Here is a 15,191-nt window from a genome sequence, read left to right on the forward strand (position 1 = left end):
CCTCTCCCTCCATTGGCATGAGGCCAGAGATTAGAGCTACTAATTGGGTCGTCTCTTTTGTTGCCCAACACTTTGGTGGTATTATTTAGAAGAGCTACGAGATAATCCCACCCCCTTTGTGTCATCTTTTTTTCTCTAATTTTTTTTAGATATAGTCATGCTAGAACAATATGAGCTACCAGGTCTATCAAAATAATAAGGAACAGGGCATGCGTACCTGGTTTTAATGCATTGGTATCCCCCCTCCCTTCTTGAATTGTTCATGAGAGCTGATCATCATGTCAGCACTCTTTTTCCTGCACACGATGCGTGAACGCATTTTAGAGAAAACAAGAAGCAACTTGTTTAACAGTTTTGGCTCTCAGCTCAGAGAATGTTCTAATCTCCTCCCCTGACCTTGCTTGTCCTTTCAGTAAATCTTGGTTGTTGAATCCCAAGAATCTGCTCTCGAATAAACATTCCTACAAAACTCGCGAGCAGTATAGCTAAATCATCAATTAGAAAGCAATTAAATATTACTTCCATCATGTGTTTATTGTCGTTGTCATCGACTGCCACCCGCTCCCAACTTTGAAGGAAACATCCATCCATTATCATCTATCATGTAGCTATACTACTAATTTTAAGTAATGCTATAAGTTATAGATGCATCAAGACTCAATACCTCATCCCGAGGCCTGCAGTCGGAACGAACATCTCCAGCCCCTCTCCGTAGGACACGGCCTGGGTCTGTTCACGACCTAACAGTTTGACACAAAATAATGGGAACAGGGAAAGCAAGTCTCTTATAGATTGACATCGAAAGTGGAAATCCAACATCGAAAACTCGAAAAATTCCAGACGCAAAACGTCCATTCGAAGTCCCGGTCAAATGTGGGCCAACTGAAAGGCAAATTTAGGATATAGACCTCTCTGCCATTCCTGTTTTCCCCCACTTATCCCTCCTCTGTAAACCTCCAAATCAATCTTCCCTTTCTCCCTCCAACCCCCACTCACCTTTTAGCCTATTCTAAGCCTCAACGGGGACTCAGTCAGTCAGTCAAACTCTGCCCCAAGGAAAAAATCCACACATCTTCCACTTCTCTGTCCGTGGCTTTCAATTCCTCCCACCTTCCTCTTTCCTCGTTCGGTCTTGCGACCCGTTAGACTAAAGCTCCTGCTTTGAAGTACTTCCTTCTTTCATTCCGTGTTCTGGTCTTTGGAAAAACTTCCATTTCTAGTACAAAGGCCATATCTTTCTCCTCGTTTTAAGAAGATGAACCCAAAATCGGTAGATAAGAACATTCAGTTCTTGTCTTCTCATTAGCAGGCGTGTTTTAATACGAAGGGAGGGGGGATACCTATATGGTGCAAGAATCTGCAGACTCCGGCATAATTGCATTTTCCCCCTTTTTTTTAAACATAACGGTAAATATACATGATGATTTAGTTAAATCTATGTGTTACCTATTCGCTACAATTTTCATTTCGTATGCATTCAATCTCTGTCTTTTGTAACAATCTGTCTTTCATATGCATGCCTGTGACAGGAACAGAGGTATTTCCACAATAAAGTCAAGTCTTTTGTAACCATCTGTCTGTACTCTTGCTTGATATGCTGGGTGATAATTTCCAGCATCATTTGATTTCCGCATGTTTTCTCTTTAAGAATATATTATGTAGGCATGAATTCATACTATCAACGCATCTGCTATGACATTCAGTTATGGTAGTTCTGGTCAATTTCATAAAAGGAGCTGTAGACATAAGAAGATATTTCAAATAGCTTAGACAATATATTCAATGGACGCTAATAGATTATTCTGATCTATATAGGCATCTCTTAGGCAAAAATAAAGTTGACACTCAACACACTTCATTGGATACTATTTACTCTATTCTGCTCGAGACAGCACGGTATTTCTGATTTAAAGTCATGTCTGCCCAACCATGGATGGAATGTTGCCATCTTAGAAATAAATTTGACACCTCGGCACACTTCGTTGTATACACATTAGTCCATCCTGCTTGAGACGGAACAGTATTTATAGCTTAAAGCCATCTTAGAAATGAAGTTGATATCTTAGCACACTTCCTTGGATGTACATTACTCGATTGTGCTTGAGACAGACGTTGTTTGTTATTTGAAGTATATAGAATGCTGTACGTTTACCAAGGCATGAAATTATGCTACTAAAATTCTACCAGGGCACCCCCCTTTATTGAAGGAGCTCCAATCCCGGATTCTGAAGGCTTTTCTACTTGCTGTATTCTACAAAGCTTGGGAATATATCGTGACATCTGTCATACTACTTCAGTTTGTAGCTCTATAAACACTGGGGGTGAAGTTTTTTTTTTTTTTGAAATGCAAGGAAAATACTTTGGGCGCTAGTTATGTGCACATAAATTGCCTTTGTCCTCTGATCTCCACAATCAACCCATCTTCCATGAAGGGCACTAGTTCTGGCGGGTAAAACCAAGTAAGTTTGCCGCATGGCAAAATGAATTTTTGGTGTGAATCTCCTCTGTTTCTAACTTTGTATTGTACTTGAGAATTTCTCGATTTGCATCATGACACAAATCGGATAATGGATTACTTATTAAAGATGGACAATTCCTGTTTATGAGCTAGTGGCGGCAATCATGGTTTCCTGCCGAGATTTTGAAATTGATGGAGGTCTGTTCTTCGTATATTGTATCTTGACATATTCTTGTTTATTTTGTTCAAGATCTTAAGTTCTGCATCCCCGCTCTGGTCTCTCTCTTAAGGGTGATTTAGTGTCACAAGACCTCACCTAAAAAGTCCTCACATGCTTTCTCCATTCAAGCTCTGATATGCTCTTTAGTTTAAAGGTATACCATTTATCACAATCTAATCGGAAGATAATTTTTGAGTTTTTTAATCCTGTATTCAAGATCTTCTCGGCGAATAACCGATGCAAAACTAAATACATGTCCATATAGGTCCTCACATTTAATAACCTCTCGCCTTTAATTCATTGAGGAATTGTATCTCAGTCAGCCGCCTCTGGCCTTCTGAAAGCCTATGTCTCCGATAATGGATCCTATTGAACGCAACATTTCCATTGATGAGAAAGAACAATTGTCCAGTACTATATATGCTTGTATGTTCTTCCCTTATATTGCCCAAAAAACCCACCTGTTCTCACCGCCTGTGCCATAAAATTGAACTGAAAAAAAAAAAAGAAGAAAAGGTCGAGTACAAGGAACTCTATCCGCTTAACCAGCCGGCCGGTTAGCTGGTTCGTTTGGATAAACATTGCCGTCGTCCCCAGTCCCCACCTGTCAGATGGTCTTTATCTCTCATCTTATGTTCAGAGCGGCTCCATCAGCTCCTGACACCTATCAAGTGAAAGTGAACGTGTGCATGAGAGACGGCAAGGGCGCCTGCATGCGCGATGCTTGGCATGGGCACGAGGCATGGCATCTTACGTTCCACCATTCCAAATAAGTCCTTTCGCCCGTAAATAAATCAGAAGGCAGACGGCAATCGTAAGCTCATTAATTTTGACAGCTATCTGGTCAGCCTGCTTCATCTGACAATCACTCGTGGTTATCCTAGGCTTTGAAACGAGAGCAGCAAACCATGCAGGGTGCGAAGGAGAAGGTGAAGGATATGGCAAGCACGGTCAAGGAGAAGGCGAAGAAGCACTCCGCCAAGGGCGAGGAGAAGGTGGAGGAGACGACGGCTCGAAGCCGCGAAGAGAAAGAGATGGCCCGGGAGCGAGGGAAGGCGAGAGAGGCCCAAGCCAAGGCGGAGCTCCACCAGGAGAAAGCCGAGCACAGGGAGGAGTCCGCCGCTCATCGTGGCACCCACGTTCCCCTCACCGGTCCCTATCATAATCGTCCTGTTGGTACTGCTGCAGCTCCCACCGGAACCGCTGACCCGACTTACCCGGCCTCCGGTGGCCGCCCAGCCGGTGAAAAGTACCTGTAGTTATGTGGGTTTTTTTTCCTAGGATTCTGCGTGTGAGCAAAGCGTGTTTTCCTGTTCACTTCTGCGCCGGTCTTTTTTCTGTTCTAAGCTGAAGCAGCACTTTAGTTATATATATAATAAAAACTTGGTTATATATATGGTGCAAGAAACTGCAGACTCGTGCATAATAGTATTTTTTTCCTTTTTTCATCATAATGGTAGATATACATGATGATTAATTAGTTAACTCTTATGTGTTTAGGCAAAGCAGCAAACACATGTTAGATTATCTGTTTGCCGCAATTATTATTATTATTATTATTGCTATAATGGATGATTCATACAATTTTAGTAGGACGCCATCTACTCCGCGGTCTCAAAACATGCTTAGTCTGAAAGTATACGCCACCACTCAACATAGCTTGTATATCCTGAAGCAAAGGGTGCCCCCTCCACCATCCATAGTACCATGCACCCTGAATCCAACAAATCACAAATGGCTGAGTCTTTCTCAAGCATGAAGGAGCAAATCACAAATGGCTGAATCCAACAAATCGTCGAGCGTAGCTCAGGCCAGCCTATGCCGCTCTCAGTTGTACTCTAAGGACTGAGATATTGAAGATTTGGCAGTCTTCAACTGCCATCATCCTGGAATTCGGGCACAATTAATTACCATTTTATATATGTTTTCAACCATCGATCGCAGCTAGCCGGTAAACTGTCCGGAAATAAATTAAAAGCAGTTCTTCAGAACAAGGAAATGACGGAGACAAGCCAACAACACCATCATAAATTTTTGATGTTGCTATGTAAACAACAAATTGGCACTGGAATTTCCTTGGCATTAAAGAAAACTGGCTAATTAAAGCTCTCAAAGTTGATAATTAGTACTCTTAATTCTCTACTCAAGGATTCTCGGCATTAATCTCTTCTCAAAGATCTGTCAGTTGACTCTTCCTCTTCCTCATTGTATTGATTTTTTCTTTCTTTTTTCAGACTCATTAATTGTTCAGTTTTTATGAGCATATGATTTTCTTCCTGTTCGCTGTGATGATTTAATTCCTCGATACTCTCTGGTGTCTCTTCCAAGGGCGATTTTCTAACTTCGCTCGGTGGTTTAATCCATGGAGGAATGGCATCTAAGTCGGCCACCTCTGGTCTTATGAAAGCCTATGTCTCTGATAATGGATCCCATCAAACGCAAAATTTCGGTTGTGAGAAGAACAACTGCCAAGTACCGCACATATGCTCGTATGTTCTTCCGTTATATTGTTTTTTAAATCCATGAAATCATAATTAGATTCTATTATATTATCAATAAAAAGAAAGCACCGGTTTTCACGGCCCTATATCATAATAATGAAAATAAAAGGATAAATACATAGAGGGTTTGTTCGGTTCACTGAAAAGAAGATGTTTCAATATATGTCGTTTTGAAAAGCATTGTTTGACGATAAAAAATAATACATTATCAAGTAATTTATATTTAATTAAATATTTATTTTTTAAAAATTGAAATATCTGCTATTTTTTAATAAAAAGAGATTTATTTCATTATATCTAAAAGTTTAAAAATATTTTTAGAAAAATATCTAAATTTTTAGTCAATGGAAATTCAATTTTTTCATATTTTATATAATTTTTTTCATAAAATATAAATTTTTGATTTTTAGGGAAAAGTTATTTTTTATTTTTTTAAAAAATAATTCATATATATATATATATATATATATATATAGTTGGCTATACCTTTTCTCCTCTTCTCCAGAATTCACTGCGACCAGCCTAGCTATCTGGTTCAGGCGGATAAGCAGCGTTGTCATCCCCATTGACCAATCAGATGGTCTTCTTTTTTCTTTTTTTTTTTGGGTGAAAATATAGGAGGGGAGGGGGAGGGACCAGCCCGCTCGCGTAGCGGCCCCCCTTCCACCAGAAAATGTTCGATAAAGGTCGCAGGTTTCGTGTGCCTTCCGCGACCCATGGGCTTATCCTATTGGGCTCACCGCCTCACGTGTGGGTACGTCACCCCAGCGCCACCTTGGTACAAGTGGAAGGAAAGCATAACTGCCAGCAAGCCATCCGGACGTGGGGCATCCGGTCTCCTAATTTAATCGACGTCCGTGCATTTCGAATCCGCCCCCTTACCATTAGGCCACGACCAGATGGTCTTTTATCGCCCATATTTGTGTTCATATTTGCTCCATGAGCTCCTGCAACCTGTCAAGTGAACGTGTACGAATGCATGACAAAGGGCACTTGCATGCACGACGCTTGGCACATGCATGAGGCATGGCATCTTACGTTCCACCGCTCCAAATCTTTTTTTTTTTTTTTTCGCTTTAACAGGTTCTTCAGACAACACGTGTCCGAATATATCCAAGAAAGTCAAAATACACAATCTCACGTAGTGCCAATGGCAGCTCCCTCTATCCTGCCCACAGGGTGTATCCTGAGTGGTGGGCCGCGTATGCAGCCACCCCCACTCTAAATCCTTTAGCCCATAAATAAATAAACAAAGATGGCAGACAGCCATCGTCAGCTCATTTAGACGGATCAAGGTTGTACTGCGAAAGAACGGTTTACCTTCCTCGGCTTGGATCACCTACCATATAGATCTAAAAGCTCTGAAGCTCTATCATGGCACCACTTGCACAGGTCTTAAAACTTTTTGTGGATGATCCAACGGTTGATTCGCACAGCTATCTCAGCCAGCTCATTTTGTTAAGCCTTTCCCATTTTACAATGATTTTTTTGGATTTTAACCATTGCGGCATCCAAATAGGTCCTGAACCTATCTGTTATTAAAATGGTTCGAATCTATCCTGACCCTTTTCCGCCCATAGTCTTAAGTGGCTTAAGAATGACATAAGCGTCAGATCAATGGTTATCTATAAATTGGGTTCAGAGATAAGTCTTGTACTGGTTTTATTATTTGAGATTTTATTTAAAAACAAATAAAAGTTATTCTAAATTTTTAAGTTAAAATCGTGGACTCATGCCTAGCTTTGTATTGAGGTGGAAATCTTGCATGATAAAGTTGGAGGGCTTAATTAGGAAAACGGTTCAGGAGTACCCCAAATGCGAACATCGCTGTAGGGAAATTTTTAACCCTTTGTTTGGGGGATCAAACCCTTTGTTTATTTTTTATTATTTTTGTTTTAAGAAAACGGACTCTACCAGATGCCGGGTACCCATTTGCCGAAGCACGCACCATGGATAAATCGCGACATAAAACATAATGGTAAGCGCGTGCTACGTGCGTCTAGCATTAAGATCTCATTTGGTAAAAAATTTTGGAGAGTTAGAAAAAATATCTTGATTTTTTAAAAATATTTTCAGATGATATTATGATTGAAATGATTTTTTTAGAAAGATGATTTCTGAAAATATGGTACCTAAAAAAATGATTTAAGCATGTCTGATTGATCATTAAAAAGTGACGCATTCCGAAGTTGCTTATATTTAGTTTAATATCTACTTTTCGAGAAAAAATGTATGAGATACCTATTACATTCTTAATAAATAAAATAACATTATTCATGGGTTTTGATAGTTTAAGAGTATTTTTGAAAGAAAAAAAAGACTCCTATTTCTAAACGGTGGAAAAGTAGCTTTTGCATATCCTTCATAATTTTTTTCATAAAATATAGAAATAATCCTAAAAAATACTATTTTTCTATCTATCTCTTTTAAAAACTCTAATTAAATAAAAAAATATTTTTTCATTTTTTTGTTGATTTTTTTAACTAAATTTATTTTAATTTTATGAGGAAGCTGAAAAAAAATATTTAGATTAGTAAGTAGCATGGTCAGCTTTCTTCCGTTCAAAAGTAGTCGATCCGTCCACCGTCACTGCACGTGTGCCCGCCCCAGGACTTACCCCCGGCTTGCACCCCCCCCCCCCCCCCCCCCCCCCCCCCCCCCGCGGCGGCATGGAAGAATCTTAAAACCACCATAAAAGCTTGACTGTAAGACAACCTCAACTTATAACAAGTAAATAAGTCTTAACAATTCCCAATAAAAAGAGGGTTCAAATTCACTTCAGCGGCTAATAGGCGGATAAGAATATGTAGGGTTCGTTTGGTTCACGGGAAGTATTTTCCCTTCTAAAAATATGATTTCTGAAAAGAATATTCCTACGAACAGAATGCCTGGAAATGTACTTTTGGCATGTTTGATTAAACATGGAAAAGTGACAGATTTTCATAGTGCTTATATTTGGTTGACCATCCACTTTTCTGAGAAAGTTATGCGTAATTCCTATTATACCCTTAATAAAAATCAGGTCTTTAATGCCTCTTTAATAGTGAGGGCTTTTTTGGAAAAAAATAAAGATGGAGTGATTCTCGCCTCATGGGAAAGTAACTATCCCATATTTCTAATGGAAAAGACTTTTCCACAAAATGTGGAAATCATATTCCTATGGAAATACAACTTTTTTACCTCTTTCCTTTGAAAACTCTAACCAAACAAGAGGCATCTCATTACTTTCCCGTTGATCACACTTTTTCCTCTTTTTTCCTTGCGAACCAAACGAGCCCTACAGAGTAACAAACGATTGCTATTTGACGGAAACACTGAATTGAATAATTTAAAATATGCTAGGACTAGTAAACTAAGAACTTCACTGAAATTTTCAAAGAGAATTACCCACTTAACCAACCAAGGGCTGTCTAAGCGCCCAAATTTTGGGGCTCTCACATTGAGTTCTTGGTCTGTAAACTCGTAAGAATTTCACGAAGTTTCATACACAAAGTTTCATGCAGGTTGGCCCACAAATCAATTTTGGGCGATTAAATAGGGCAAGGCGAAGTTGAGAGTGGCCTGGTCTGGATTGTGCTACGTACGGCGTGCCTTACAGGAGAGAGAAGTCTTTCTGGAGGATGACTTTGCGACGGCCATTCGATGGTTTTTGCAGGTTTCGGAGGGGGGTCGGCGATTACCACCCACTTCGGAGTGATATTCGGGCCATAGTTTGTGGTGAGATGGTGCTACAGGCAACGCATGTATTTAGAGAGGCCAATGGGGTCGTGGATTGGATGGCTTCTTTTATTGCCAACCACTCTGGAGACCACCTCTGGACGAGAAAGGCGGAGTTGTCCAGTGCTCTCCGTAATGTTTTACTTTTTGATTTTCTTAGTTGTAACAGTACACGTTATGTATGATACTCTCATTTTTAGCAAAAAAAAAAAAAAAAAAAAAACAGGCCAGGGCGTAAAACTCTAGATGAGTCCCCATCGTCTGTTCATTCATCCACAGTCTGGTCGACAGGACCCACCTGTCTGGATGGCTTAGGATGAAGAAGACTCCACTTCCTACTGTAACTCGAGAGGATTGAGCTCGCTAGTTGCGATCCCATCGTCAAAATATTGAAGAGATCTTTCATCTATAGTGAATTGATACGAACCTTTTATATTGAAGAGGTCGATCCCCCATGGCAGCATCGACTAAGCTCCTAATTTTCATTTCCCACCTATGCATAATATTGGAAAAGCCCTCGATAAAATTACCACCCTTTGAGCTAAGCAGCCCTTCAACCCCGCCATGATCATCAAATTTCTTATGCAACCTCAAGTTTCATTTTTAATATGAAAGAAACTAAAAAAAAATTCAGGATGTCCTGTTTTTTTTTAAAAAAATTTATGTTTATTATTTATTTTCAATTTAACATCGGGAAAATGAAGTTTATTTCTATGATGCCTTTTCACTTATCCATGTGTTTAAACTTGAGCCAGCATCCGCCTCGGTTGGTACCCGAAATGGATGGAATTCCTGGGTGGCCAGAGAATGAAGAAAGCGCAGCTAGCAGAGCAAAATGTATGTGGTTAGCGATAAGGAGATTTGATTTTTAGACTGCAGGCATGTAAGAATGAAGTGGTTAGACTCAAATTTCTCGCTCGCTCTCTTCTTTACAAAAATACAATGAAATCTTTCTGATTTTACGAATACTTGTCACAAACTTGCATGGCATTGAGCAGGCTACCAGTTTTTTATCCACGTCATTGGACTCCAAAAAGTAATTCAGTAGCAAGCCAGATCAATGAAGTGGCTAACCAGTCTCCCTTTGTCCTAGCCAATTTGTAATTTTAACTGAGAAACAAGGTCTCTAGGCTACAAAGGCCATCCTACCTTTGGGCACATGGCTACGAGGCCGAACAAGATTGGATTAAGGGGCTGACTGTTCTGCTGCATCATGTTGCAATCACAATCCGTAGCTTAGGTTGTGGGGGCATCTAGATTTGATGTTAGATTTGATGTAAGCCGTCGCAAAAGACATCTTAGTGAAGGTTGCTAATAGGGATGTCAATGAGCAATCTTTGGCACAATTAGGACAAATCTCGAGTGGGCCTTCGTTCGATCCCTTATGCCAGATTACATGGGCAAAGCCTGAAAATGTGAATTATCAAAATAAAAGGTAAAATAGATTGAAACTATGTATTAGTCATCTGCACATGTACCGCTGCAGCAATTGATTGGAAGAAATCGCTCTTACCATCTGAAGTATAAAATAAATGAAGATATCACTGCTATTTTAAGTTCAAGGTGCGCAGAATTGAGACCTGCAGCGTGCAGCTCCTAGATTCGACCCTTCTCAAGTGCACCAATAACATGAACCAGGTGGGAGAGCCCTACGGACTCAAACAAGACCACCATAAGTGCAAATTTATCATACAGGACCTGCAGGGAAGGAGGGGAAAAAAAGGGACAATAGAAAAAAATAGAAAAATACTTTATATTTGGTCGGAGTTTTCAAAAAATAGAGATGCAAAAATAGCTTTATTATCGGACTAAGATTTCTACATTTCATGGAAAAGAAATCTATATGGGAGATGGAAGAGTCCAATTTCTACCGGTTGGGAATTAGGTTTTTTTTTTTCCCAAAAAATACCCTCAAGCTTTTAAACAAAATAGGATAAATTCTTTTTCTTTATTAAAGTATAGTAGGTATTTTGTATAATTTTTTCAAAACAAAATAGATGTTCAACCAAATATAAGCTATTCTGAAATATGCTACTACTATAATAGTTAATCAAATATATAAAAATTATTTTTTATCGATTTTTTTATAAAATAATATTTTAGTGATTTTTTTTTTCTGTAAAACACAGTTGTATGGCAATGGATACATTGTTTTTTTTCCTAAAATAAAGCAAAAAAAAATTGAAAAATGCTAAATGCCAACTGAACTATCATGCAGCGTGGTATGGAAAATGCACGGGAAGCGTGCATTATAGTGAAGTAGGTCCAGGAGCGCAACCGTAGACCTGAAAAAAATTGGACTGCAGGTTGAGAAATGTGTCTCATAAATGGGCATATCAGGAGACTCGTCATTATTTATTTGATATAGAAATGTCAACCCAACCCATAAATTCACCCTAACCCTTATTCAGTACCCAAATATGAACAGAAAGCAAGTGGTAGCTATATAATAAGTTGTTTATTCTGAAACGGCCAATGCTAATTCAAGTCTTCAAAATTTATCAGTTGGAAGATCGTCGAACTTTAGATCACTTTCCAATTGAAATATAATATTTGTTTGCATTTGGGATTGTCCTCCTTAACAACAAGATCGCGGATGACAAATTTCTAAGAGTGGGATGTGTTTGCTTGGAAAAATTACGGCAGAGATGGACTTTCGCTGACCTTGTTGGTTTGTAAGAGGCTCATGATTATCAAAAGCAATCTCCGTAGCATTACAGCCTTCGCTTACAGCCTTGGTAAAAATTGGCGCATGATTCGAATGCAATAAATGACAAATGCACTCCTTTTCCTTAACTTGGATCCCCAATATCTTGTCATAAGTCATGGTTTATACCATGAAAAGCAAGAGGTGACGACCAGAGTATACATAATGAAGATATACCATGAAAAGAGGCTTATCTTGATAGATCTCTTGCTACACTGCAAACCACCTTGTAGTCTAGCCACTAATAAGAGTAGAATAAATAACCTTTAGAATATATGTGAGGATTTAAACAAGCGTGAATTTAACCCAGCAATAGTTATACTTTGGGTAGATTATGTATACTTCTATAGGGCCAAAGAAGCCAAGCAATACCTTCTGATTAGTTTTTTGAGTCAAGCTTTGGAACGTTACAAATGACACCAAAACAAATTTAGTCCACTGTCTTAGTGTAATATATAAATAACTCAAAAAAAAAAACGAAGAAGCAAAACTTTGGCATCAACAAGATTTAGGCCCTCTCACAAAGAAGTCTAGTTTTCACCAACTTCAATTTATCGGGTCGGCGCAATTTTAAAAAAAAAGAATAGCCTATTCGCTTGTTATTAATATGACGATGAGGGAGAACTATAGAGCAAGCTACCAGACAATTTAGCTTATGATATGATGGACAACCTGAAATAAGGACAAGAGGCCTCCACAATGTTACTTGGGTCCTATAAATGACACTTTGAGCGAGATAATGGAGATTATTCACGAAGCTACGAGACAATTACCTGGGTCCTACAGTTGGCACCACGATGGTGAGCCAAGAAGGATTATTAAGGAAGCCACTAGACAATTTCGCATATGATATTGTGGACAAAATTCATAACGTTACTTGGGTCCTAAAGTTGGCATCTCTCTTATCAGCATAATGCATGGGGAGAGTTTTTTATCTTTTTCTTAGTATTTGTATGGGCGGCACCACCAGCAATCTTATTAAAAGAAGCAAAGCTACCACAAATATCCAACATTTGAATATGACATATGATCTAAAAAATCCAAGGTGCATGATGATATGTTTATTCATGAAATATTACAAGTAGAAGGGAAGTTCATCACGACATGGATTTTCCTAAGGAGATAGATACAGTGAAGAAGGAAAAACTAGACATTATACGTGCTCCCAACCCTATATTTTTAGATATTATCGTCTATTCGTAGTCCTCGATCATATTTTAATTGAAGTTCATGGGGTAGACTGGTTGCATATTTGGGTAAAACATCCCAAAATGTTGCTCTGTTCCTCGTGGCTTATGGTTCTCATTAAACATCTCAAATACGTAAGTCTCCAAGGACTTCCAGAGTCTCCTTGGCGTTCCTTGGCCAACATGGTTGACCAAATTCTGATTGTACGCCCTTGCATGTTCCTTCGTTGCTCCAAAGCCACCAGCCGACGGCCAACCACTCTCCGATACCACGACCGTCAAATTGGTCCCTCCCACCTTCTCCGACGCAACGTAAACAGCATCAACAATTACATCAAAGAGGTTCTGATAGCTATACTGTCCGTCTTTTACGACAGTCCTTGAGGAATTAAAGAAGAGATAGTCGACCCCAATATGGTTCGGGTCACCAACATATCTTCTGTAGGGGAACACACTTATGAGGAGTGGGACTCCATTTTTGGCCAGAAATCGAACTACCGGTGTTAACTGTGTCGATGCATGAGAAGAGAATCTCCCGGACGAGGGAGGAGAATACTGCTCCAGGACCTCACGTCCGGTGGCAACTGAGGTGGAGACTTTGATTCGGTCCTGCAGGCCGGCCGAGGACAGAGCAGAATGGATGTTCCTCATGGCTGGAAGCACATACCGGGCTTGGTCTCCTGGGATCGCCCTATCGCCAACCGCAATATATTTAAATGAGACGCGCTGGGAATAGGCCTTCACGTATTTTTGCACCCAGTGTTTGGCTGCTGAACGACTGGTGGCTAATGATCGGAGATCGGTGTTGGGAACCCCTAACATGAGTTGAATGTTGGAATCCTTGAGAGCCTCGAGAACGGCTCGGTTTGGATGAAAAAGCCTCATGGCCTTGAGGTTCTTCGACTGGTATAATTTCACTGCATCGCTGGGGTGAGGCAGGTTGTTTCCAGCCATTCCATAACAAACACCAATCAATTGCGCCCCTGGAGCAAAACAAGTCAAGGCTTTTAATGCTGTATGCATGGAACATAAACGAAATCTTAATCTTAAAACCATCTATATACGTTTATTATCAGCTTAATCTTAATCTTTATTATCTAGATATGTTGGCCAGGAGCAAGACCTGCAAACCAATATTATCAGCTATGCTACCTCACCCAAATCTTTGTTCCTTCAAACTCTGTTTGGCCTGATGGAGCTATTAATTAAAGAAACCAGAATATGTATGTGTTCATGATTGCTCAATTGGCTAGCGCAATGGCTTGATCCGAGCTTGTTAATGAAGCAGCCAATCTCGAACAGCTTGCAGAAGTATAAGCTCAAGCTCAAATAATAGATAATAGTTTCTTTTTTTTATCGATGGATGGTTGAAGTGCAAGGATTGCTATGAGATTACCTGTTGGGATTGGTATGAAGACTCCAAGGATTGATGCAATTATGGCAGCGATGGAAACAATATTTCGGTTCCCCATGGAGAACATCTCAAATAGATGAGCTGCTATCTCTATAGCAGGAATGCTTCAGGTGTGCAGTAGACGTACTAGCAGTCACCTCCTTATATAGGGATTCTGGGACTAGCTTCATCGTCCTTGTCTTTTATCTTCTAGGACACTTTAGTTCCTCGTATAAGCGGCGCCGTGTAAAGGTCCATCTTTTCCAAACTTTTTTACTTGGTTTGATCGAAGGAATTCAAATTGTTGCATTGCTTTATTTGAGAGCTGACATAGGTGATTCTTTGTTCCCTAGTGCATTCTTATCTCATCAAATTGACGCTTCATTTGCTAAGCGGTTACCAACTATTATTTTTCTTTTTTTTTTTGGTTAATGGTGATGTGAAATATGAAAGACGAGACATCCGAAAGGAGAGGGTAACAAACACACTGCAAACCCAAGCTCCAAAGGGAACAGACCTCAACAGACCTGAGAAAAGGTTACAAAAAAGCAGTCATAAACAATTCCCACAGCCCAAAACTCTCACAAAATAGACCCCATGAAAGCAGTCAAAACCTGCAAACTACACCAGAATCCGGCACCTACGTCCTGTTCGCTAACAAAATAATGTTTTAATAAGGCCCAATCAAATTGTTCCACGTGGCAATGACTAACAGAGGAGGTTCTCTAATAAGCAAAGTTTAGTCCTTCACTAAAATAAAACCAAGTAGCAAATTTGGGATCAGCTTAAGTCTAATTTTATGTTTCTATTAAGTTCTCTGTTTTTTCCACATGTGGCTCTCTTGGATGTATTAATGTGTCTTCCTGCTATCAGGGTTAAAAAGAGGAGACTGGTTTGATCTCCCCAGACCCAAAATGATCCTTGAGATTGATGCAAAAATCTTTTGCAAGCTCTTGCTTATCGAATCTCCTGTAGCAACAAAGATGCACGTACATATTAGGAGGGAGA

At 39.6% G+C, this 15,191-nt stretch overlaps 2 protein-coding genes across 4 annotated transcripts; one reads left to right on the forward strand and one right to left on the reverse strand.

The window, feature by feature from the left end:
• The first annotated feature begins 3,465 nt into the window (after positions 1-3,465).
• LOC103700399 (uncharacterized) lies at positions 3,466-4,070 on the forward strand. Its single transcript, XM_008782346.5, has one exon. It carries the CDS (start codon positions 3,587-3,589, stop codon positions 3,935-3,937), a length of 351 nt encoding a protein of 116 aa, XP_008780568.4. The 5' UTR covers positions 3,466-3,586; the 3' UTR covers positions 3,938-4,070.
• An 8,231-nt stretch (positions 4,071-12,301) lies between these two features.
• LOC103711795 (glucan endo-1,3-beta-glucosidase-like) lies at positions 12,302-14,351 on the reverse strand. 3 transcript variants are annotated; one of them, XM_088718825.2, is made up of 3 exons: positions 14,187-14,351; positions 13,943-14,114; positions 12,302-13,773 (listed from the first exon to the last, which is right to left on the reverse strand). In XM_088718825.2, the coding sequence occupies exon 3, from the start codon at positions 13,742-13,744 to the stop codon at positions 12,821-12,823; it is 924 nt and encodes a 307-aa protein (XP_088574951.1). In that variant the 5' UTR covers positions 13,745-13,773; positions 13,943-14,114; positions 14,187-14,351; the 3' UTR covers positions 12,302-12,820. The 3 variants fall into 3 exon arrangements, with proteins under 3 accessions (XP_088574951.1, XP_088574950.1, XP_008796301.1); XM_088718824.2 differs by having other exon boundaries at positions 13,914-14,114; positions 14,187-14,350; XM_008798079.4 differs by lacking the exon at positions 13,943-14,114 and having other exon boundaries at positions 14,187-14,346.
• Positions 14,352-15,191: the final 840 nt, after the last annotated feature.

The sequence above is a fragment of the Phoenix dactylifera genome, chromosome 3 (genome assembly GCF_051530095.1).
Source record: "Phoenix dactylifera cultivar Ajwa chromosome 3, Ajwa_hap1_PhDact_Kaust_v1.1, whole genome shotgun sequence".
Lineage (NCBI taxonomy): Eukaryota > Viridiplantae > Streptophyta > Magnoliopsida > Arecales > Arecaceae > Phoenix > Phoenix dactylifera.